Source organism: Lutra lutra, chromosome 10, assembly GCF_902655055.1.
Source record: "Lutra lutra chromosome 10, mLutLut1.2, whole genome shotgun sequence".
Classification (NCBI taxonomy): domain Eukaryota; kingdom Metazoa; phylum Chordata; class Mammalia; order Carnivora; family Mustelidae; genus Lutra; species Lutra lutra.
The window spans coordinates 5722679-5746861 of record NC_062287.1 but is presented as its reverse complement, the minus strand read 5'-3'; the positions used below and the strand labels follow the sequence as shown (position 1 = coordinate 5746861).

The window sequence follows — 24183 nt, the reverse complement described above, 5'->3', positions numbered from 1 at the left end:
CATACTTACACACACTCATCCTCTTCCCCTCATCTTCCTAATTAAAACCACAACAGAGAAATCCTGCCATAATACTAAGTAGGATCAGAAATTTAATTGCATACAATATAATGTTGAGTTAATCCAAAGTAACTGAATATCCGAGGTCAGCCTACTTTGGAGACAGAAGCTAGTCAGCAAACATTTTCTATCCAAATTCATATCATCATGGGTGATATCATAGAGCATATAATCACAGGGCATTACTGTACTAATGCACGTAGTGGTAGGGTTAATACTAATATTTACATAGTTATGATTGTATAATTATTCATGGATGAGGCAGAGCAAGCTTAGTTTGTTTCCTTTTGCCCCCCCTTCAGAATGATACTTTTGTAAAATAAAAGTGAGTTGCTGGAGAAAAGAATACAAATAACAAAGGCGTACTATGCAAACTGTAAGCCCACTGATGGTGTGTTAGTGTACCACAGCCGGGTCAAATTGCTGCAAAACTTTGACTACTCTCAATTTCTTTATTTCATCTGGTAACACGCAATTCAGGGACTGACATAGGTCTGTGAACACGGAGAGTAGCACAACTCCTAGAGATCCGCCTACAGAAGACCCATCCTGACCCCTTTCGTTCTACTGCTTCTGATCTTTGGGTCAAGCCTGCAGTGAGTTGTCCTGCTGATGACAAACTAATTTTTATTTTTTTTTTAAGATTTTATTTATTTATTTGACAGAGTTACTTTAACATGCTGATAAGTAAAGAAAGCAGAAAACATGTATAGTTTCATCATATCAATGAAACAAACTTGTGTGGAGTGGGTGGGTGTATACATATGGGTGCACATGTATATATACGTGTAAATTTGAAATATATAAGAAAAGATCTGGAAGAGTTACACGTCTATTAATGGATAAAGATAACTTTGAAGAGCAAACTAGTCTACAAGAAATGGAGATGGATTTTAACTTTTATTCTATACTTGAAATTTTTACTATAAGAATGTATATGTGTCATTTATATAATAACTTTTAAAGTAACTAAATCTAGACAGTAGTATGAATAATTTTGGATTTTATTTTATTTTTTTTTAATTTTGGATTTTAAACAGTAAGGAGTATTAAATAAAGAATAATATTTACACATTCTTCTAATGCCATTTAAGTATTGCCCTGATTCTGTGGTTATTTGTCAATAACCAAATAACTGTATTCTGTGTTTTGACCAGTGAAAAAGAACATGAACAGGAAAACATGAGTAATGAATCAGGGTGACCACCACCACACTTCAAATTTCAGTATAATTATTTTTCTATTTTTTTCTCACATTTCAAAGTTGAAATTTTGGTGTAATTTTTATAAGATTTTATTTATTTATTTACCAGAGAGAGAGCAAGAGCGAGAGAGAAAGACACAACACAAGCAGGTAGAGAGGCAGGCAGAGGTGGAGAGAGCAGCAGACTCCCTGCCAAGCAAGGAGCCGAATGGGGAACTCGATCCCAGGACCCTGGGATCATGACCTGAGCCGAAGGCAGTGTCTTAACCCACTGAGCCACCCAGGTGTCCCAAAATTTTGGTGTAATTTTTAAAAGTGACAGTAAATCACAGATGGCAAAGTTAACTGTATTTATTTTTTTTATGATAGATATAGGGACAGTGTCCTTAAAAATTATTAAAGTTGATCATCACGCTATTTATAAAGAAAAGGCTTTTTTTCCTGAAGTGTCTTGAAATACACAGATAAGCTGGGGCACTTGGGTGGCTCAGTGGGTTAAGCCTCTACCTTCGGCTTAGGTCATGATCTCAGGGTCCTGGGATTGAGCCCTGCATCGGGCTCTCTGCTCAGCGGGGAGCCTGCTTCCCCTTCTCTGCCTACTTGTGATCTCTCTCTCTCTGTCAAATAAATAAATAAAATCTTAAAAAAAAAAATACACAGATAAACGATACTTCCATTTCTTTTCTACCTCCTAGCCAAAAAGAGTACCTCAAAATACTATCCTTTGACACAAATTAGCAAATGTTTTAACCCACTGAGCCACCCAGGCGCCCCAAATTATTAGCAAATGTTTTAAGCCCCAAATATCATTCCTTACTATCAGTTATCTGTAAATTGTGAGAATAAATGTTCAGTTACATCAGTTTTTAAATCAGAGTAATGCCCATGGATAGTGCCTATTTTTTTTTCCACTTTATTTCTTTTCAGTGTTCCAGCATTCATTGTTTATGCCCCACACCCAGTGCTCCATGCAATACATGCCTGCCTTAATACCCACTGAATCATGGAACACTACGTCAATAGCTAATGATATACTGTATGGTGACTAACAAAACTAAAAAAGAGTTACAATTTGTTGAGTAGTTACAGTCCTAAATGCTTCTCCTGTAGTACCTGATTTAATCCTAATTCTGTGAGATACAGATACTATGAGTCCCCATATTTCACAGATGAGGAACTGAAGCTGGAATAAGTTAAATAACTTACACAAAATCACACAATGAAGTATGAGGTAGAATTTTTTAAAGATTTAAACCCCCATATTGCACCTCTGTGGCTCAGTGGTTAAGCATCTGCCTTCAACTCAGGTCATAATCCCAGGGTCCTGGGATTAAGCCCTGGGTCAGGCTCCCCCACTGAACGGAGAGTCTCCTTCTCCTCCTGACCCTCCCCCCACCACTTGCTTTCTCTCTCTTGTTGTCTCTCAAATAAATACAATCTAAAAAAAAAAAAAAAAAAGATTTAACCCCCCATGTATCTCACTTCAGACCCACAGACTTAACCTATATCCCCATGCCTCCTATATTATTAAAACTATTTGATAGTTTTTATAGACACTTTCTCCCTATTAAAAATGTTAATTTTTAAAACTCAACAATAAATACAGTTAGGAAGAAAACATTAATTTTAAGCCTAAAATAAACATCAAAAGAAAATAACAAAACATTTTTTCTTTAATTTTTCCTATAAATGGCATATCCTATAGAGAATTTTTCTCTTTGGTCTTTGTCTCTCTAAATTAAATGCACGTATTAGTCAATGTCTGTTATATATTTCATTACTTCAGGGATTTGGGATTTATAAATTTCACATTTTGAAATAACAGTTCAGGATTTTTAAGTTGAGCACAATTTATTCACTTACTTTGGACTATGGTAAAGCATCTCAGAACCATATTGCTGGTATAAATGTAATGAATAACATTAGTTATACTGGGAAGTATTAGTAACAGAGATTAAGTAAAACCCATGGTTCTCCCTGTTTTCAGTGCAGGACCCTCCCCACACACACTTTTTTTTTATTTAACTATCGGAGCACTGTGTTCTTTATAATGTAACCTCACAGAATTGTGACACTGAAAGTGCCTTTGCAGTTAATTTATTGCAGTGCTTTATTTTACAGCTAATGAAACTGAAGGCTAAAGATGTTGAGCCCTTTGTCTAAAGTTAAAATAACTAGCAGTGTGAACTAAAACTGAACCACATGGGCTGTGTCTTAGTTCAATAGTCTACCTTCTATAGTTCCGTGTACAAAAACTTGTGCAAACAGTGGGTTACTTACGAAGCTTATGTATAATTTGTATTTCCTCTCCTTATGTATACTGACAACAAAGAGAATTGTTGTACATAATTTATACAACCTAGAGAAACAAAATTCTTTCAGTACACTTTTCTGATAACACTGGAGCAATATTGGAACGGTTTCATTATTTGACCTAATCAATCATTTAATTTTTTTTTAATTTTATTTTTTATAAACATATATATTTTTATCCCCAGGGGTACAGGTCTGTGAATCGCCAGGTTTACACACTTCACAGCACTCATCATAGCACATACCCTCCCCAATGTCCATAATCCCAACCCCCCTCCTCCCATCAACCCTCAGTTGTTTTGTGAGATTAAGAGTCACTTATGGTTTGTCTCCCTCCCAATTCCATCTTGTTTCATTTACTCTTCTCCTACCCCCTCAACCCCCCATGTTGCATCTCCTCTCCCTCATATCAGGGAGATCATATGATAGTTGTCTTTCTCCGATTGACTTATTTCGCTAAGCATGATACCCTCTAGTTCCATCCACATCGTCACAAATGGCAAGATTTCATTTCTTTTGATGGCTGCATAGTATTCCATTGTGTATATATACCACATCTTCTTTATCCATTCGTCTGTAGATGGACATCTAGGTTCTTTCCATAGTTTGGCTATTGTAGACATTGCTGCTATAAACATTCGGGTGCATGTGCCCCTTCGGATCACTACGTTTGTATCTTTAGGGTAAATACCCAGCAGTGCAATTGCAGGGTCATAGGGTAGTTCTATTTTCAACATTTTGAGGAACCTCCATGCTGTTTTCCAGAGTGGTTGCACCAGCTTGCATTCCCACCAACAGTGTAGAAGGGTTCCCCTTTCTCCACATCCTTGCCAGCATCTGTCATTTCCTGACTTGTTAATTTTAGCCATTCTGACTGGTGTGAGGTGATATCTCATTGTGGTTTTGATTTGTATTTCCCTGATGCCGAGTGAGGTGGAGCACTTTTTCATGTGTCTGTTGGCCATCTGGATGTCTTCTTTGCAGAAATGTCTGTTCATGTCCTCTGCCCATTTCTTGATTGGATTATTTGTTCTTTGGGTGTGGAGTTTGCTAAGTTCTTTATAGATTTTGGACACTAGCCCTTTATCTGATATGTCATTTGCAAATATCTTCTCCCATTCTGTCAGTTGTCTTTTGGTTTTGTTAACTGTTTCCTTTGCTGTGCAAAAGCTTTTGATCTTGATAAAATCCCAATAGTTCATTTTTGCCCTTGCTTCCCTTGCCTTTCAATCATTTAATTTTAAATGACATCCTTTTTTAAGATAACAAATGCTTAAGCAGTATAAGAATTGAACTTTCGGGGCGCCTGGGTGGCTCAGTGGGTTAAGCCACTGCCTTCGGCTCAGGTCATGATCCCAGGTCCTGGGTTCAAGCCCCGCATCGGGCTTTCTGCTCGGCGGGGAGCCTGCTTCCTCCTCTCTCTCTGCCTGCCTCTCTGCCTCCTTGTGATTTCTCTCTGTCAAATAAATAAATAAAATCTTTAAAAAAAAAAAAAGAATTGAACTTCCTACAAATTTTTTATGTATGGTAAAACACGCAAAAAGCAATATTAACCATCTTAACCACTCGTGAGCATACAGTTCATTGGTATTAAATACATTCATAATGTTGTGCAGCCATCACCACCATCAACCTCCATAACTCTTTTCATCTTGTAGAACTGAAACCCCATACCCATTAAACCGTAACCACCCTGTACTCCCACCATGACACTGGCAACCACCATTCTGCTTTCTGTGTCTATGGTTTTGACTACTGTAACTATCTCATATAGGTAAAATCATATGTTATTTGTCTGACTGGTTTATTTCAATTAGCATAATATCCTCAAGGTTTATCCATGTTGTAGTGTATGTAAGATTTCCATTCTTTCAAGGACTGAATAATCTATTGTATGTCTGTATCACAGTTTGTTTATTCATCCATTAATGGACACTTGGGCTGCTTTTATGTTTAGCTATTGGGAATAATGCTGCAATGAACTTGGGTATACAAATTTCTCTTTGAGATCCTTCTTTCACTTTTTCACATACACCTAGAAATGAAATTGCTAATTCACATGGTATTTTTATTTTTAGTTCTTTTAGGAATTGCCATATCCTTTTCCATAGTGGTTTTACCACTTTATATTCTTACCATCACAGTGCACAAAACTCCCAATTAGTCCACATCTTTGCCAACATTTCTTATTTTCCGTTGTTTTTTTTCTTTTTAAATAGTAACCATCCTAATGGGTATGAGGTGGTATCTCATTATAGTTTTGATGTGCATTTCCCTAATAAGTAGTGATGTAGAGCATGTTTCGTCTGATTATTGGCTGTTGGTATATCTTCTTTGGAGAAACATATATATTGTCCATTATTAAAATCAGGTTGTTTGGTTTTTGTTGAGTTTGGGGAGTTCTCTGTTCTGGAGGTAAACCCTTCTCAGATACATTACTTGTAAATATTCTCTCCTACTCTGTGAGTTTCTTTTTTATTTTGCTAGTGTCTATTGATGCATAGAATTTTATTTTATCATGAAGTCTCATTTGTCTATTTTCACTTTTGTTGCTTATTCCTTCGGTGTCATAGCCAAGAAGTCATCACCAAATCCAATGTTGTAAAACTTTTGATTTGTTTTCTTCTAAGCATTTTATGGTTATATAGTCTTATAGTCAATAATTTGATCCATTTTGAGTTAATTTTTGTATGTAGTGCTAGAAAAGAGTCTTTCTTCATTCTTTTGCATGTGTATATCCAATTTTCTCAACACTCTTGAGAAGATTATTCTTCGCCCATTGAATGGTCTTGGCACCTGTCAAAAATCATTTGGCATGTATATGTAAGGGTTTATTTCTGAAGTGTTTATTCAGTTAGTCTGTGTGTTTGTCTATATGCCAATGCCACACTGTTTTGAGTGCTGTGGCTGTATAGTAAGTTTTGAAATTGGAAGTGAGTCCTCCAGCTTTTCTTTCTTTTTTTTTTTTTTTTGAATTTAATTTTTTCAGTGTTCCAAGATTCAGTGTTTATGCACCATACCCAGTGCTCCATGCAATCCATGCCCTCCTTAATACCCACCACCAGGCTCACCCAACCCCCCACCACCCTCCTCCAAAACCCTCAGTTTGTTTCTCCAAGTCCACAGTCTTTCATGGTTCATCTCCCCCTCCAATTTCCCCCAATTCACTTTTCCTTCCTTTCTCCTAATGTCCTCCGTATTACTCCTTATGCTCCAGAGGTAAGTGAAACTGTATAATTGACTCTCTCTGTTTGACTTATTTTACTCAGCGTCACTGAGCTTCTTTCTTTTTCAAAGTTGTTTTGGCTATTCTGGGTCTCCAGAGATTCCATATAAACTTTGAAGTGGGCTATTGTATTTCTGGAAAACAATGTCATTGGAATTTTGTTAGGGATTGCATTCAAACTGTAGATCATTTTAGGTGGTATTGACATCTTAAAAAATATTAAGTCTTCCAATCTGTGAACATGGAATGGCATTTTCATTTATTAATGTCTCTTTAATTTCATTGTTTTGTAGTTTTCATTGTATAAATCTTTCACTTCCTTGATGAAAATAATTCCTAAGTATTTTATTCTAGTTGATGCTAATATGTATAATTATTTTTGTAATTACTATTTCAGACTGTTCATTGTTATTGTAGAGAAATGCAACTGATTTTCATTTGGTAGCTTCATATCCTACTACCTTGCTGAGTTCATTTTTTAGTTCTAAAAGTTTTTGTGTGGAATAATTAGGTTTTCTATTTTTAAGATCATCTTATCCAGAATAGAGATGATTTTACTTCTTTCTTTCCCATTTGAGTCCCATTTATTTATTTTTCTTGCCTTATTTCTCTGGCTAGAACTTCCAGTACTATGCTGAACACAGCCAGTGAAAGTAGACTACCTTGCCCTGTTCTGGATGTCAGAGGCAAAATTTTTAGTCTTTCACCACTGAATATCAGGTTCACTATGGGATTTTCATATATAGTTTTTATTACACTGAGGCATTTTCCTTTTATTTCTAGTTTGTTAAGGGTTTTCATGAAAGAGTGTTCAATTTTGTCAAATGGTGGGGGGTTTTTGTTTTGTTTGCAGTGGAGATGATCATGTGGGCTTTTTCTTTTACTCTGTTAATGTGGTGTATTACATTGATCAGTATTTGTATATTTAATCACCCTTGCATTCCAGGAATAAATCCAACTTGTTCATTGTGTGTAATTCACTTACATGCTGCCAAGTTTGTGTGCTAGTATTTTGTTGAGGATTTTTGCATCGATGTTAATAGGAATGTTGATGTGTAGTTTTCTTACGGTGTCTTTGTCTGGCTTTGGTATCCGGGTAATGCTGGCCTCATAGAATCAAGGTGTTCTCTTCAGTTTTTTGGAAAAGTTGAGAAGGATTGGTATTAGTTCCTTAAATGTTTGTTAGAATTCACAGTGAAGTCAAGTTTAGGGCATTTTTAGTTGGGAGATTTTTTATCTGATTTATTAGTTGGGAGATTTTTAATTTGATTCACTCTCCTTATTCTAGTTATAGGTTTAATCAGATGTTCTATTTCTTTGTGTTTTAGTCTTGGTAGGTTTTGTGTTTTTAGGAGTTTGTCAGTTTCATCAGGTTATCAAACATGACTATAAACTATGATTCATTGTTCATAGTACTGTAGAACCAGTAGTAATAGCCTCATCTCATTTCTAAATTACCAAAAGTAATTTTTTTCTCTATCCATAGAACTAAAGATTTGTCAATTTGAGCGATCTTTTCAAAGAATCAATTTTGGTTTCATTGATTTACTCTATTGTTTTTCTGTTCTCTATTTCTTTTATGTCTGTTCTAATCTTCTCCTAGCTCTGGGTTTAGTTTTTTGTTCCTTTACTAGTTCTGTAAGTTGTAGATACTGATTTGAGATCTTTCTTGTTTAATGTGTGTATAGTTCTAAGTTTCCCTCTTAACATTGCTTTTACTGCTTTCTATAAGTTTTGATATGTTGTGTTTTAGTTTTCATTTTCCTAATTTCCTGTGTCATTTCTTCTTTGATCCACAGTTTTATTTCCACAAATGTGTAAATTTACTTGTTGCTGGTTTCTAACTTCATCCTATTATACTTTGATAAGATACTTTGTTTGATAACTATCTTTCCAGAATACATTAAGACATAAATTTGTGGGGGCGCCTGGGTGGCTCAGTGGGTTAAAGCCTCTGCCTTCAGCTTGGGTCATGATCCCAGGGTCCTGGGATCAAACCCCGCATCGGGCTCTCTGCTCTGCAGGGAGCCTGCTTCCTTCCTCTCTCTCTGCCTGCCTCTCTGCCTACTTGTGATCTCTGTCAAATAAATAAATAAAATCTTAAAAAAAAAAAGACATAAATTTGAGGCCTAATACATAGTCTGTCCTGGAAAGTTTCCCTTGTGCACTTGAGAAGAATATTCTGCATTTGTTTGATCAAATTGATAGATTGTGTTGTTCAAGTCCTCTGTTTCCTTATTTATTTCTGTCTGGTTATTCTATCTATTGTTGAGAATGAGGTATTGAAATCTACAACCATTATAATAAAGCTATATATGTCTATGGCATATATATGTCTATTCCTCCCTTCAATTCTGTCATTTTTTTGCTTCATATATTTTTGCTGGTCTATTATTAGATGCATAAATGTTTGTTATATTTTCTTACTTCGTTGAACCTTTTATTAATGCATAATGTCCTTTGTCTATTTTAAACTTTTTTGATTTAAAGTCTACTTTGTCTGACAGAAGATAGCCACCACTCCTTTCTTTTGGTTACTATTTGCATGGAATATATTTTTCCATCTTTTCACTTTGAGTCTGTTTGTGTCTTTGAATCTAATGTGAGTCGATTTTACATAGCATATAGTTGGATTTTGTGTTTTTATTCATGCTGCAAATCTCTGTATTTTGATTGGAGAGTTTAAACCATTTACATTTAAAGTATTAGTGATAAGGAGGGCTTTACTTCTGTCTTTGCTATTTGTTTTCTTTATGCTTTTTAACTTTTTTTTTTAATATTTTGTTTATTTGACAAAGATCACAAGTAGGCAGAGAGAGAGGGGGAAGCAGGCTCCCTGCTGCACAGAGAGCCCGATGCAGGGCTCAATCCCAGGACTCTGGGATCATGACCTGAGCCAAAGGCAGAGGCTTAACCCACTGAGCGACCCAGGTGCCCCTATGCTTTGTAACTTTTTTAAAAAAGATTTTATGTATTTATTTGTCAGAGACAGAGAATGAGTGAGCACTAGCAGGGGGAGTGGCAGGCAGAGGGAGAAGCAGGGTAAGCAGGGAGCTTGAAGTGGAATGTGAACCCAGGACCCAGCAATCGTGACCTGAGCTGAAGGCAGACACTTAACCAACTGAGTCACTCAGACGTCCCTGCTTTATAACTTTTTAATCATTTCCTGCATTACTATCTTCTTTTGTGTTTAGTTGATTTTTTTGCGAAACATTTAAATTCATTTCTCATTTCCCTTTGTGTATACTCTATAGCTGTTTCCTTTGTGGTTACCATGGGGATTACATTTAACATCCTAAAGTTATAACACCCCATTGTGGATTTATGCCAGTTTAACTTCATTAACATAGAAAACTCCTCTTTTATAGCTCCATCCCAACTCCTTTCAATTGTTGATGTTACAGATTACATCTTTATGCATTGTGTGCCCCAAAACACAATCTAATATTTTAATTATATTTGTCTTTTAAATTAAACAGTATGTGGAATTACAAACCAAAGTTACAATAATACTAGTTTTTAGAATAATTTTTAAAAATACATTGTTCTCTTAAATTATGTAAAAAAATAGAGTTACAAATTATAGTTACAATAATATTAGCTTTTATAACTACCTGTGTATTTACTTTTCCTGGAATTTCTATTTCTTCATATAACTTTGAGTTACTGTCAAGTGTCCTTTCATTTTTTCCTGCAGCATTCTCTTGAAGATTTTTTGCAGGGCAAGTCTAGTAGCTGTGAACTCTTAGAGCTTTTGTTCACCTGGGAATGTCTTAATTTCTCCCTTACTCTCAAAGGACAGTTTTGCTAGATGCAGGATTCTTGGGTTACACTTTTTTTGTTGTTAAACATTTTGAATATATTAACCCACTGCCTTCTGGCCTCCAAAGTTTCTGATGAGAAATCTGTTAATGTATTAAAAATTCCTTGTATGTCATGAATCACTTATCTCTTGCTGTTTTCAATAGTTTACCTTTCACTTTCAAGAGTTTAATTATAATATGTCTTGTTGTGGATATATCTTTGCATTGATCTTACTTGGAGTCTGTTGAGGTTCTGGGATGTTGATATTCATATATTTCATCAAATTTGGCATTTTTCAGCCATTATTTCTTGAGATACCTTCTCTTTCCCTTTCTTTTCCTCATCTCCTTCTGGGACTCCCACAATGTGCATGTTGATCTCCTTACTGGGGTGCCATAGGTCTCTTAGGTTCTATTCACTTTCATTCAATCTTTTTTTCTATTTCTCAGACTTGACAGTTTCCTTTGGTTTATTTTCAGGTTTGCTGATTGTTTCTTCTACCTGTTCAACTGTGCCTTTGATTTCCACTAATAAATTGTTCCTTTCAGTTATTCTACTTTTCAGCTTCAGAGTTTCTATTTGGTCTCTTTTTAGGTTTCATCTCTGTATTGATATTTCCATTTTGTGCATCATTTCTTGACTTTCTCCATGTCTTCCTTTAATTTTTTGAGCATCTTTAAGATAGTTGTTTTAAGGTCTTTGTCTAGTAGATCTGCCATCAGGTCTTTTTCAGGTTCAGTTTCTTTTGATTTATTTTTTTCTAGAATGAGCCATCATTTCGTGTTTCTTTATATGCCTTGTTTTTGTTGTTGTTGTTGTTGTTGAAAGCTGGAAATTCAAATTTAATAATACAAGAACTCTGGAAATCAGCTTTCTTTCCTTTCCTCAGAGTTTACAATGTGTGGTATTTTTTTTTTAATTGCTATAGTCTGTTTCTGCAGCTTACAAGGATCAGACAAGAATCAGCCTGAATTTTAAACCTAAAATCTTCTCAGTTTTCTGAGTCTGTGCCTTTCCCTGGAATGACTGGTCACTTTCTAATTTTCTCCATATAGGTAGTTATTTTTGAATGTCCTAGTTTTGAATGCCTGCCTTCCAAAGAGGGGAAGGGGAACAACATAGCAGGAAGGAAAAACCTTTAAATTCCCTGGAAGTTGCTAGATGGGAAGGGCTTGCAACAATGGTAGAGGGTGGACATACAGCACCAATGACTGCCCTCCTGTTTTTCTGCACCTCTGTGATCAGAAGCAGCAACCAACAACCCCAACACAGATCTCCTATATTTCCTGGACAGAGTCCTTTCTCTCCACCCCCACCCCCACAAGCTGTGTGCAAGTTGTTCCAGGAATATGTACACAGCTGCTGCTGCTGGGGCTGAGGTGAGGGAGTGGATAGCTAGGACTGGGTTAAGAGCCAATATTGACCCCAGTTAACCACAGTTTACCCCCCAAGCCTTCCAAGCCTTCAGTAGCTTCCAGAGTTCCAAAATAGTTAAATTAGATTTTGCCAGTGTAGTTGTCTAGGTGGGGAAAGAGATTCCTGGCACTTCCTATTCCACTTTCTTCCTGGAATCCTCTGTCTACTGCAACTTTTTAAAGGACTCATAAGCTATGATTTTCTGACTTATCCCATTACTTATTTCTTCACAGTATTGATAAAAACTATGGATAGAACTAGTGGTTTTGTTTTGCTTCTTAGTGGTCAGGCTTCATCTCTTTTTCTGACAATTTAATGCATGATTTATTAACTTGTCAACACATTTATGAGTTATACAGTAAGAAAAATTCTATAGCATCTGTAATTCTAGGTTAGAAGCCTGGATGAATTTGGAATGAAACTGTGCATGTTGATTAAGAAAAGTTTTTTGGGGGGGCACCTGGGCGGCTCAGTTGGCTAAGCATCTGCCTTTGCCTCAGGACACGATCCTGGGATCAAGCCCCATGTTGGGCTCCCTTCTTAGCCTGCTTCTCCCCTTCCCTCGGCTTCTCTGCCTGCTTGTGCTTTCTCTTTCTTTCTTTGTCAAATAAATAAATCTTAAAAAAATATTTGAAGTCATTGAATGGGGGACATGAAAGGTCATGGATTCGAGAGAAACTGAGCTGGGTTTAATACTGGCTTAGTCAATTACTATTTGACCTTCGGCCTTGAAGTGCAGTCTCCTCATCTCTAACACAAGCAAATTGGCAAAATCTGCTATGCAAGATTGTTGTTTAAATTAGAAAAGAGAAATTGGAACATATAGGCAATCAATAGTAGGTAACAATTTTGATAAAATACATAAAATAAAAAGTAGGTAATAATTTTTATAAAATTATTTTGATAACAAATCTCATCTGTATTATTTCCTTCATTAATCTTCTGTTTTTCTTGATTTCTAATGAGTTTCATAATGGAGTTCATAAAAAAATTTTGAGCATACGTTTTTTGCTTCTTTTAGGTCTTTCAAATGCCTTGGGAAGAGGAGTCAGAACTTTCAGAGAGGGATGAAGCTGCCAGAGTCATTCAGAAGGCCTGGAAGTGTTTCCTTGTGAGTTTATTTCATTTTTTGCAACTTGATTACAATATAATTTATATATCATAAGGTTCAGCTGTTCAATAGTTTTTAGTATACTTATGGATTTGTGTACTACCCTTTGCTTTCAAAGCACACATTTTTTTAGAAGGTCAAAAAGTTAACAATCATCTTGTTAACCTCACAAATCCTTACTAGCTCCATATCAGGGCCAGGCCTTTTGATAATGGCTATGATCAATGTAAGTATCACTAATAAGGTTATTTGGCTTTCACCTTTAAAACTTTATTTCTTGACTTCAGGAATCAGGTTTTTGAGCAGGTGTTAGGGATACATTCACTCATTAAATATTTACTGAGTACCTACTTTTTTTTTTAAGATTTTTTTATTTATTTGACAGATCACAAGTAGGCAGAGAGGCAGGCAGAGAGAGAGAGAGGAGGAGGAGGCAGGCTCCCTGCTGAGCAGAGAGCCCGATGTGAGGCTCGATCCCAGGACCCTGGGATCATGACCTGAGCCGAAGGCAGAGGCTTTAACCACTGAGCCACCCAGGCGCCCCATTACTGAGTACCTACTTTTGAAGACAACGTTTAAATAATGAACTGTGTCTGAATTAATGCATTTATTCATCATGCTTTAGTATGGGCATAGCTGGTCCCATTGGTGTAAGGATTATTCCAAGTTGATTTACCTGGTTGGGTGAGAGCCAACAGCTGAAATGACTCTGCTTTTTCCTCTGTGACAGCAGCAACATTGTCTGTGTTTGATAATTTTGTGTGAAGTGGTATGACTCTGTTTCTGGCACACAAGAATACCTTTGTATTCTTTGTATTGGCTCATCAAGTCTTGCAAAATAGCTTCCATTAGTTGTTTCTTTTGCCTCTTTCAAAGCCATAAAATCCATAAGTATTGATTTCTAATACAAAAATAATTTGCTTTCAAAATCTATCCCTTTGATGGTTTCTAGTCTACTTGTTAGCTTGGCTTAAGCTTTTCTGTTATTTGTAACTTCCTTTATCCCACATCCAAATCCAACCAACATTACCTTGTATACCTTTTATATTCCTAGCGAAGAACTTTACAATACCTCCTTGCCCTTAAGGAGTTTTAGTAGAGAAGCCATGTATATAAACAGACAAGCATGTGTATATATGTATCTTAACAAGATGGTGGACTGAGCACACATCTTTACTTTTTGTCCGTGCAGAACCCTGTTAAAATGACAATACACAGAAAGTTAACCCACACCAGAGAGAAGGGACTTCATGAGCAGATTAATTTTATCTCATTTTTGGAAAACCAAAAATAGATAGTTACATCCCTTTGGATAGAACTGTGTAGAAGACTTGCCTCGCCACACTTCAGAGGGGCTCCAGTGAGAGAGCTGGTTTGTCACTGGGACCCTAGAAAGCCTATCCATTCGGAGTTAGCAATTTGAAAGAACTGGAAGGAGAATGACCGTAGGCAAGGGGGTTAAGTGTATGTAGGACAGCTGTGACAGTTGTCTGCCCTGTCACTTCAAGCCCCAAAGCAGCAGGTAGATGGATATTTACCATAGGTCAAAAAATTTGCTCATAGATGGATATGTACTCTAAGGGGGGAAAACCCTGATGACTTATCTCTTTTTTAAAAAATTAAATGAACTATTTGGAAAAGCTAATTCTTTTGCAGATTTGGCGCTCCACAGTAAAAGTCTCTTAATTTTAGTATTTGAAAGACACCCTGCTTGATTGCTGGCTACCTAACCATCCCCCCCCCCCCAAAAGTCTGTTGATTATCTAATTCCACACACATTACAAAGCTCCAGACCCTCTTCCCATTCTTGTGTGAGAACAATGGCAAAATAAGAGACTTAAAAAAAGCCCAGGATACTCCCAACTAGTTCCCCTGAAGAATTGACACAGACCTTCATTCTTTTTTTTTTTTTAAAGATTTTATTTATTTATTTGACAGACAGAAATCACAAGCAGGCAGAGGCAGGCAGAGAGAGAGGAGGAAGCAGGCTCCCTGCTGAGCAGAGCCCGATGCGATGCGGGGCTGGATCCCAGGACCCTGGGATCATGACCTGAGCTGAAAGTAGAGGCTTTAACCCACTGAGCCACCCAGATGCCCCCAGACCTTCATTCTTAAGTATTAATGCACAAGCAAGGATCAACTGATATTTAAGAGAAATAAATGATGTTAAAAAAAAAAAAAGAGAGAGTGAATGAGAAAGGAAAAAATGAAGGAAATAAAAATGGTGATCAGTTTAGATAAAATCAGTATGTTGAATGGCTCTAAGGGGGTGTATTTGGAGATAAAATGGTACCTCCTGCAACAGAAGGTATGACTGCACAGTTACATTTGAAAAGTGGTTAGAAACTGAAAAGAAGCTAACCATGGAAGCCATGGTTCAAATATAAGGATAATTAAAATAGTTCTGAGATTCAAAGAGAACACATTTGATCTTAAGTCTAGAAACATTCTGTTTCAGGTGGTTTAGAGGATGACTTCTAAATAAGGAAGCGTCATTTTAACATATTACATGGCCCTATAAATGAATAATCTGCAGAGTCAAACTAATGTAAATGAAGGTATTTTCTTACATTTGAATATTTTAGCCCACTGATCCACCCAGGCGCCCCAACATTTGAATATTTTAGATCAAAATAATGTATTTTTAAGTAAAATAGTGTAGAAGAACTTACAAATAAAAGCACTTCTTTTAGCCCCTCCTAGTCTTCTCTACCCTCATATCCTTAAGGCAACCACTTTTTAACCATTTTTTGTTTTAGATCTTTAGTAGTAATTTCTGTGTTTCTGCATAATATGCTTGGATAATTATCTTTTATTTACCAACTTTAGAAGTGACCTGTTGACCTTCTGCAAAGAAAATTGAGAGCTTATCTCGCTTATCCCTTACACAGTACCATGTGGGATTATTTTTTAGTTCCTCTATTTACCTTCTTTCTTTCTTATTTTTGTTGTTGTTACCTTCTTTCTTTAAAGGATATTTAAGCCTTTGTTTCTTGTTCCATCATGCTTACATAACATTATGTGACTTCTTATTATATATGATGAGGATATAAATATCCCTACCCCACTCTTTTTAACCTATGCTCCCAATCTTCAAATCCACAAATCCCATCACATCTACCATTACACTGCCGATATTCACTTGGAGGAGTCTCTCAGATATCCTGAACAGAAGTCCTTTATTGAATATGTGTGTTGCAGATATTTTCTTCAGACTGGCCTCATTTCATTCTTTTTTTTTTTTTTTTTAAGATTTTATTTATTTATTTGTCAGAGAGAGTGAGAACAGGCAGACAGAGTGGCAGGCAGAGGCAGAGGGAGAAGCAGGCTCCCTGCCAAGCAAGGAGCCCGATGTGGGACTCGATCCCAGGACGCTGGGATCATGACCTGAGCCGAAGGCAGCCGCTCAACCAACTGAGCCACTCAGGCATCCCGCCTCATTTCATTCTTAAAGGTGTTTTTTGATAATGAGAAGTCTTGAGTTTTCATTAAATCCGATTTATCACTTGTTCTTTTTGGTTAGTGTTTTCTGAGCCCTGTTTAAGCAATATTTGCCTAGGGGGACCTGGGTGGCTGTCAGTTAAGTGTCCAGCTCTTGATTTGGCTTAGGTCATGATTTCCGTGTAGTGAAATCAAGCCTCATGTCGGGCTCCACACTCAAAGTGGAGACTGCTTGAGATGCGCTCTCTCCCTCTGCCCTCCCCTCTTCGTGCTGTCCATCTCTCTCTAAAATAAGCAAATAAAACTTAAAAAAAAAAGAAATGTTTGCCTAAAGAGGTGACATTGCCTCATAAGAAGACCAACTAGCCACTATCCATAGAAAGCATTCTTATGAAAATCCCAGAGCCAAGGACCAGAGAGACAAGGACCACATTAGAAGGATAAGACAAGGGTTTTCACTTTGATCACATCACTTGGCACAAGCCAGCCCTAAGGAGCCCACTGGGCCTTTCCTTTCCCCAGTGGGGAATGAGATCCCAAGGTGGATACCTGACTCACCCAGCATAGTATTACATGTCAAATATTTGAAATAAATCTGAGGGGAGTGTTTATGTAACCTGAAGCCAGAAGATATCCTTCTGTTTTTTTTGTTTTTGTTTTTGTTTTTGTTTTTTCCTAGAGGCTTAGTTGCTTTAGTTGTAGATTGAGATCCAGTATCCATCTCAAATTAATGTTTTGTGTATGATGGGAGGTATGGACAAATTTTGTTTTTTTTTAAAGATTTTATTTATTTATTTGACAGAGATCACAAGCAGGCAGAGAGGCAGGCAGAGAGAGAGAGGGAAGCAGGCTCCCCACTGAGCAGAGAGCCCGATGCAGGGCTTGATCCCAGAACCCTGGGATCATGACCTGAGCCAAAGGCAGAGGCTTTAACCCACTGAGCCACCCAGGGGCCCCACAAAGTTAATTTTTGTCTTTATGGATAACCAAATAATAATTTGATTATTATAGGTTCACCTTTACTGAAAATGCCATCCTTTCCATAGTAAATCACAGTGGTGCCTTTGTTTAAATCATGTAACCATATGTGTGAAGTGTTTCTATAGTCTCTGTTTAGTTGTGTTGGTCTATTTGTCTTTATTTGAGTCAATACCACACTGTCTTAGTAACTGTAGCTTTATCAGAAGTATGGGTATATGGCAGTACAGTCCTCCAACTTTGATGTTCTTCATGATTGTCATAGTTATTCTAGAGCTTTTGCATTTCCATGTAAATTGTAGAATCAATTCATTAATTAAAAAGAATTATTATGGAGATTATATAATTAGAATTAAATTGAATCAGTAGATCAGTTTGGGAGAAAATTGAATTTTTCTACACTGAGTTTTCATGAACATGGTACATATCTTTATTTATTAGATCTTTAAAATTTTTTCTCCCAGGGATGCCTGGGTGGCTTAATTGGTTAAGTGGCTGCTTTCCGCTCAGGTCATGATCCTGGAGTCGTGGGATCAAGTCCTGCATTGGGCTTCCTGCTCAGTGGGAAATCTGCTTCTCCCTCTGCCTGCTGCTCTTTCTCTCTCTCTCTCTGACAAATAAATAAAAATCTTCAAAAAAAATTTTTTTTTTCTCCAGGATGTTTTGTAGTTTGCAGTGTAGAAGTCTTAAACATCTTTCATTTTACTTCTGGGTATTTGACATTTCTTGACACCACTGTAAGTGGTATTATTTTTAAATTCTATTTTCTGATTGTTCATTTCTAGTTTATAGAAATGTAGTTTATTTTTACCTGCTGACCTAATATGCACATATTTCTAATTGCTTTTTTATAGATTCCTTTGGATTTTCCACTTAAGTATGTCATCCTTGGATGATAACTTTTACTTTTTTCTTTGCAAACTTTATACCTTTTGTTTCTTTATTGCACTGATTAGACCCTCCAGTGCAAGATGGAATAGAAGCAGTAATTATGGACATTCTTGCCCTTTTGTTGAACACAGAAGGCATGTAATATTCCACCATTAGTTAAGATGTTACTTGTAGTTTTTTTGTAAAAACTTACCATCAGTTTGGGGAATTTAACTTTATTCCTAGTTTACTTTTTATTCTTGTTATGAAAACTCTGGGTGTTGAATTTTATCAAATGCTTTTGCTGTTTTTACTGTATGATCATTTGGTCTGTTTTCTTCATTCTTTTTATATGGTGAATTTCATTGATTGATATTCAAATGTTAAACCAGCCTTGCATTCCTGGAAAAAATTCTACTTCACTGATGTTTTATTACCCTTTTGATATATCCTGGATTTGATCTGATAAATGTTATTGACACAAATGAACAAACCTGTTAGAATTTCTAGGGGAAAAAAGAGTTTCATTCAAGCCCAAGTTAGAACAGCTGTCCTGGATACAATCTTCACAAAGAAGAGAGTGCTTTGATAAGGGAGAACATTTGGTGTAAGGCTATATTCATTTTATACATAAAGAGTTACAAATTATTAGACAAAGAACATTTTAGGAAGTTGCAGACCTTAAGTTTCCTGTATATGCAGGGCTTAGACTTCAGTTTTAAAGGAATCAGGGAAGTTCCTTCTTTCTCTTTCATGTTCAAAATGTTCCTTTCTGGTTATTTTCTTTAACAAAGCAGATATACAGTGTGTACTCAGGGAAGAAATAGAATCCATGCTTTGAAGTTTTGCCTAGTTACTTTCACCTTGGTAAATGTTAAGGTGTAGCCTCCCCGGAGTCCAGGAACAGGACCCATAGGCATTAAAAATAGAAAATTTCTTTTATCAACTTTCATTTAGGATTTTTGCATATTTGCTCATGAATGTAATTTTTCTTTTTTGTCATATCCTTCTCAGCTGTTGATATCAAGATTATGCTGGCCTAATAAAGAGAGTTGGGAAATACTTCTGTTATATTATCTGAAAGAATTTGTGTGATTAATGCTATTTCTCCTATAAAGAGGAGAATACGTTGGTAAAATATTGTGTGTAGGAGTTTTCTTTATGAAAAATTTCTAATTAGGGATTCCATTTCTTTAATAATACAGGACTATTCAAAACTGTATTTCTTCTTATGCCCATTTTGATGTTTCTTTTCAAGGAATCTGTCCATTTTCTTAAAATTGTCAAATTTATTTGCCTAAAATTGTTTATAGTCTCCTCTCACTATTTTTTAATGTCTATAAGATCTGGGGTGATATTGCTCATATGTGTTTTCTCCTTATTTTTCTATATCTGTCTTAATCTTTAATAAAAGAAAAAAACCTGGTTTGGGCTTTGTTGGCTTTCTGTTTTAACTCTACATTTCATTAACTGATTATCTTTATTGTGTTTTCCTTCATTTTTTGAGGGAGTTTGATTTACTGTTCTGTTTCACACTTCTTGAGAGGGAACATTAGATCTTAGATTTACACATTTATTCTTTTTTTTTAAAGATTATTTATTTGACAGACAGAGATCTCAAGTAGGCAGAGAGGCAGGCAGAGAGAGAGGGAAGCAGACTCCCTGCTGATCAGAGAGCCCGATGCGGGGCTCAATTCCAGGACCCTGAGATCATGACCTGAGCCGAAGGAAGAGGCTTAACCCACTGAGCCACCCAGGCGCCCCCATTTATTCTTTTTTAATAATATATGTATTTAAAGCTATCAAGTTCTCCCTGAGCATTCCCTTAGGTATATCACACAGGTTTTGATATGTCATATATTTATTACATTTCAGTTTAAAATATTTTATAATTTCCATTGTGATTTTTTTTGATCCATGATTGATTGATTGATTTTAAGGATTTTATATTTAAGTAATCCTTCCACCCAACATGGGGCTCAAACTCACAACCCCAAGATCAAGAGTGCATGCTCTACCAAATCAAATGAGCCAGCCAGGCATCCTGACCTGTGAGTTATTTAGAAGTGTGTTGTTTATGGGTTCCTGGGTGGCTCAGTGGGTTAAGTCACTGCCTTTGGCTCAAGTCATGATCTCAGGGTCCTGGGATAGAGCCCCACGTTGGGCTCCTCACTGGGTGGGATGTCTGCTTCTCTCTCTCCCCTTCCCCTTGCTTGTGCTTTATCTCTCAGATAAATAAAAGATTTTTTGGAAAAGTATGTTGCTTAATTACCAAATATTTAGGAGTTTTCTAATTACCTTTCTGTTATTGGTTTTCAGATTTAATTCCACTGAAGTCAGTTATTTATATGATTTCAATAACTTGAAATTTTTTGAAACTTGCCTGGCCTAGAAAAAGTCTATTTTTGGAAATGTTCCATGTGAATGTGAGAAAAAAATGTATACTGACATATTTAGGTCAAATTAGTTAATCATTTTATTCACATCTTTGGTAGCTGTGTTAATCCATTTGGGCTATTGGGGCGCCTGGGTGGCTCAGTGGGTTAAAGCCTCTGCCTTCGGCTCAGGTCATGATCCCAGGGTCCTGGGATCGAGCCCCACATCGGGCTCTCTGCTCTGCAGGGAGCCTGCTTCCTCCTCTCTCTCTCTACCTGCCTCTCTGCCTACTTGTGATCTCTGTCTGTCAAATAAATAAAATCTTTAAAAAAAAAATCCATTTGGGCTATTATCACAAAGTACAATAGACTGGGTAGATTATAAATAATAGAAATCTATTCCTTACAGTTCTGGATTCTGGAAAGTCTAAAATCATGGCACCAGCAGATTTGGTGTCTGGTAAGGATCCGCTTTCTAGTTCATAGGTGAACAGTTGTCTTCTTGCCACGTCCTCATGTAATGGGAGGGGTCAGGGATCTCTCTGAGGCCTTTTTTTTTTTTTTCTTTAAGAGAAAAGGGAGGGCTAGAGGGAGAGGGAAAGAGAGAATCTTAAGGAGGCTCCATGCTCAGCATGGAGCCCAACATAGGGCTTGATCTCACAACCCTGAGATCATGAACTGAGCTGAAATCAAGGGATGCTTAACCAACTGAGCCACTGAGGGGCCACTGAAACAATCATATGGTTTTTATCCTCTCTCTTGTTGATGTGATGTTTCACATTGATTTTTGAATGTTGAATCACCTTTGCAACCCAGGAATAAATCCCACTTAATCGTTGTGAATTATTTTTTTAATTTATACTTGGACTCAGTTTGCTAATATTTTGTTGAGGGGATTTGCATCTGTGTTCATCAGAGATATTATCCTATAGTTCTCTTTTTTAGCAATATCTGTTTGGTCTTGATATTAAGGTAATGCTGGCCTCATAGAATGAATTTGGAAGATTTCTTTCCTCTTCTTTTTGGAATAGTTTAAGAAAAATAGGTATTAACTCTTCTTTAAATATTTGGTAGAATTTGCCCGTGAAGCCGTCTGGCCCCGGACTTCTGTTTTTTGGGAGTTTTTGATTACTGATTCAATTTCTTTGCTGGTTATCAGTCTGTTCACATTTTTTGTTTCTTCTTGTTTCAGTTTTGGGAGCATATATGTTTCTAAGAATTTCTCTATATCTTCTAGGTTGTCCAATTTGTTGGCATATAGTTTTTCACAATATTCTCTTATAATCCTTTGTATTTCTGTGGTGTAAGCTGTTATTTCTCCTCTTTCATTTCTGATTTTGTTTTGAGTCTTCTCTCTCTCCCTCTCTTTATTTATTCCTTCCTTCCTTCCCTTCTTTCTTTCCTTCCTTTTTTCTTTCTTTCTTTCTTTCTCTCTTTTTCTTTCTTTTTTATGAGTCTGGCTAAAGGTTTATCAATTTTGTTGCTCTTTTCAAGGAACCAGCTCCTGATTTCATTGATCTATCTACTGGGGGTTTTCCCCCCAGGTTTTAAAACTTTTATTTGCATATTTAAAAATTGTGCATTCCAATAATTAAAATCATTTGAACAAAAAAAAAAGGCACTTCACAGCTTCTAGGACACGTTGGACCAGCTTTCACTGTTGTCCTACCCAGCTTCTTTGTTCACCAGCATATAGGTTCTTTTTCTTCCCTGACAGCCAGATAGGCAGATGGGAACGGCAGGTGTCTTCCTTGTGGGTAGTTATGTTTTGATGTGAGCTGCACCATTGCCACAGGCAGTTGCCTTGGGGCTTCACATTGTCATACTGGTGTTGTGGGTTACTTCTTTTAGAATTGATCTGAGTTGATGTAAGCATAGTGAGGCAGGGCGGACTTTTACCAGGAGTTACTGAGGGTTTGGGGGTGCATAGGGCATAAGGAGAGTGTTACCAAAGAAATAGTTTTCTGAGATAGAATTGTTTGGAGTAGTCTGCCTAAACATTGTGCTAACATGAATAGTAGATCGGGTTTGTAAGTCAGTGGCATTACTATAGGAACGAGGTTCTGTAATGATAGTAAGATAATAATTATTTAGTGGTTTTTTGTGCCAGAAATTGTTCTAGGAGCTTTACAAATATTAACTCATCAATTCTTCACCATAGCTGTATGAGATACCCACTGTCATTCTGGTCGTTCAGCTGAGAAACTGAGTGGACAAGCTAAGCAGCTTGTCCACGGTCACATGGTTAATGGGAACCCAGATAATACTGTGCCAAACTCCATGTTCTTAACATGCAGGCTGTTTTGTCTTTCTCCCGGTTTACTCTGGCTGCATAGAAGTGACTCCACCAACATTCTGGGTATTTGATTTATAGTTGCTACTGTAGTTCCACAATTAAGGGTAAAACTCTTTGTGAGAATAAAACCAGTATTGCCTAGCTTGCCAGAGCAAACCCTGAGTGGATAAGATTTCTAAAATCTAGTTTATATACATAAAGTCTATTTTTATGGTTTTTACTTATTTTGCCCTAGTTAGGCACAAAGCTTTAATTAGAGGTAGAAAATCCAGTTTTGACAATAGAATCTTATGTGCTTGAACCTTTAGAATGTCGCTGTATTCCAACACTATAAAGGACTGATTGATATCAGAAGACAAGGGGAGCCACGTCAGATAGTGAAATATATTGATCCTAAAGAGGTGAGCACGGTATTTATTCATGCGGCATCTGTTTTTTCCCTGCAAAATGTGTGAGTGCTCTATAAATGTGTTTGTGTTTCTTTTTAAAAACTTTTTAGTGTGACCCACACATGGAAAAGTTCATAAAACACAAATGTGCAGCTCGGTGGGTCATCACAAGCCCCCCGTGCAGCGATCACCCAGATCAGAGTCTCAGATGTCAGACCCCTGGCTTGTGGCACTCTGCACACCTCTGCATGTCGCAGCCAACTCCCTGCTCCCAAAAGGCAACCACTAGGTTGAATTGAAGCTTTTTTGTTGTTTCTTTTCAGTCTTCTCTATTCTTGAACCACGTGTAAATAGAGTCCTCTGGTGCGCTTCGCTGTCTTATTCATGTTGCTGAATTCTATTCATTTTCTAAAAAATAATGATGGTTATTTAATTTTATGAATATACTACTATGTATTCATTCTACAGTTGATTGACCTTTGTGTTGTTTTTCCAGTTTGAGTCTGCTACAAAGACTGCTTTTGGGAAAATATTCTTACTCATCTGTCCTGTGCACGTGTGCACGGATTTCTCCTCCACCCAGAAATGGAATTTCAAATTCTTTTCCAAAGTGACGGTACAATTTGTATTAACCATCATCAGTCTTTTGGAATTCTTGGTGCTCTGCATCCTTACCAATGCTTAATATTATAAGCTTTTT

At 36.7% G+C, this 24183-nt stretch overlaps 1 protein-coding gene across 3 annotated transcripts in view; it reads left to right on the top strand.

The window, feature by feature from the left end:
• The window catches only part of C10H11orf65 (chromosome 10 C11orf65 homolog), a 68062-nt gene that overhangs the window by 3564 nt on the left and 40315 nt on the right, over positions 1 to 24183 (top strand). For 2 of the 3 annotated variants that reach the window (XM_047691122.1, XM_047691121.1), the window contains exons 2-3: positions 13045 to 13134; positions 23403 to 23495. In XM_047691122.1, coding sequence (XP_047547078.1) covers positions 13054 to 13134; positions 23403 to 23495 — 174 coding nt within the window. In that variant the 5' untranslated portion in view covers positions 13045 to 13053. The remainder of the gene's footprint in view (positions 1 to 13044; positions 13135 to 23402; positions 23496 to 24183) is intronic. The other variant, XM_047691123.1, reaches the window with a different exon arrangement.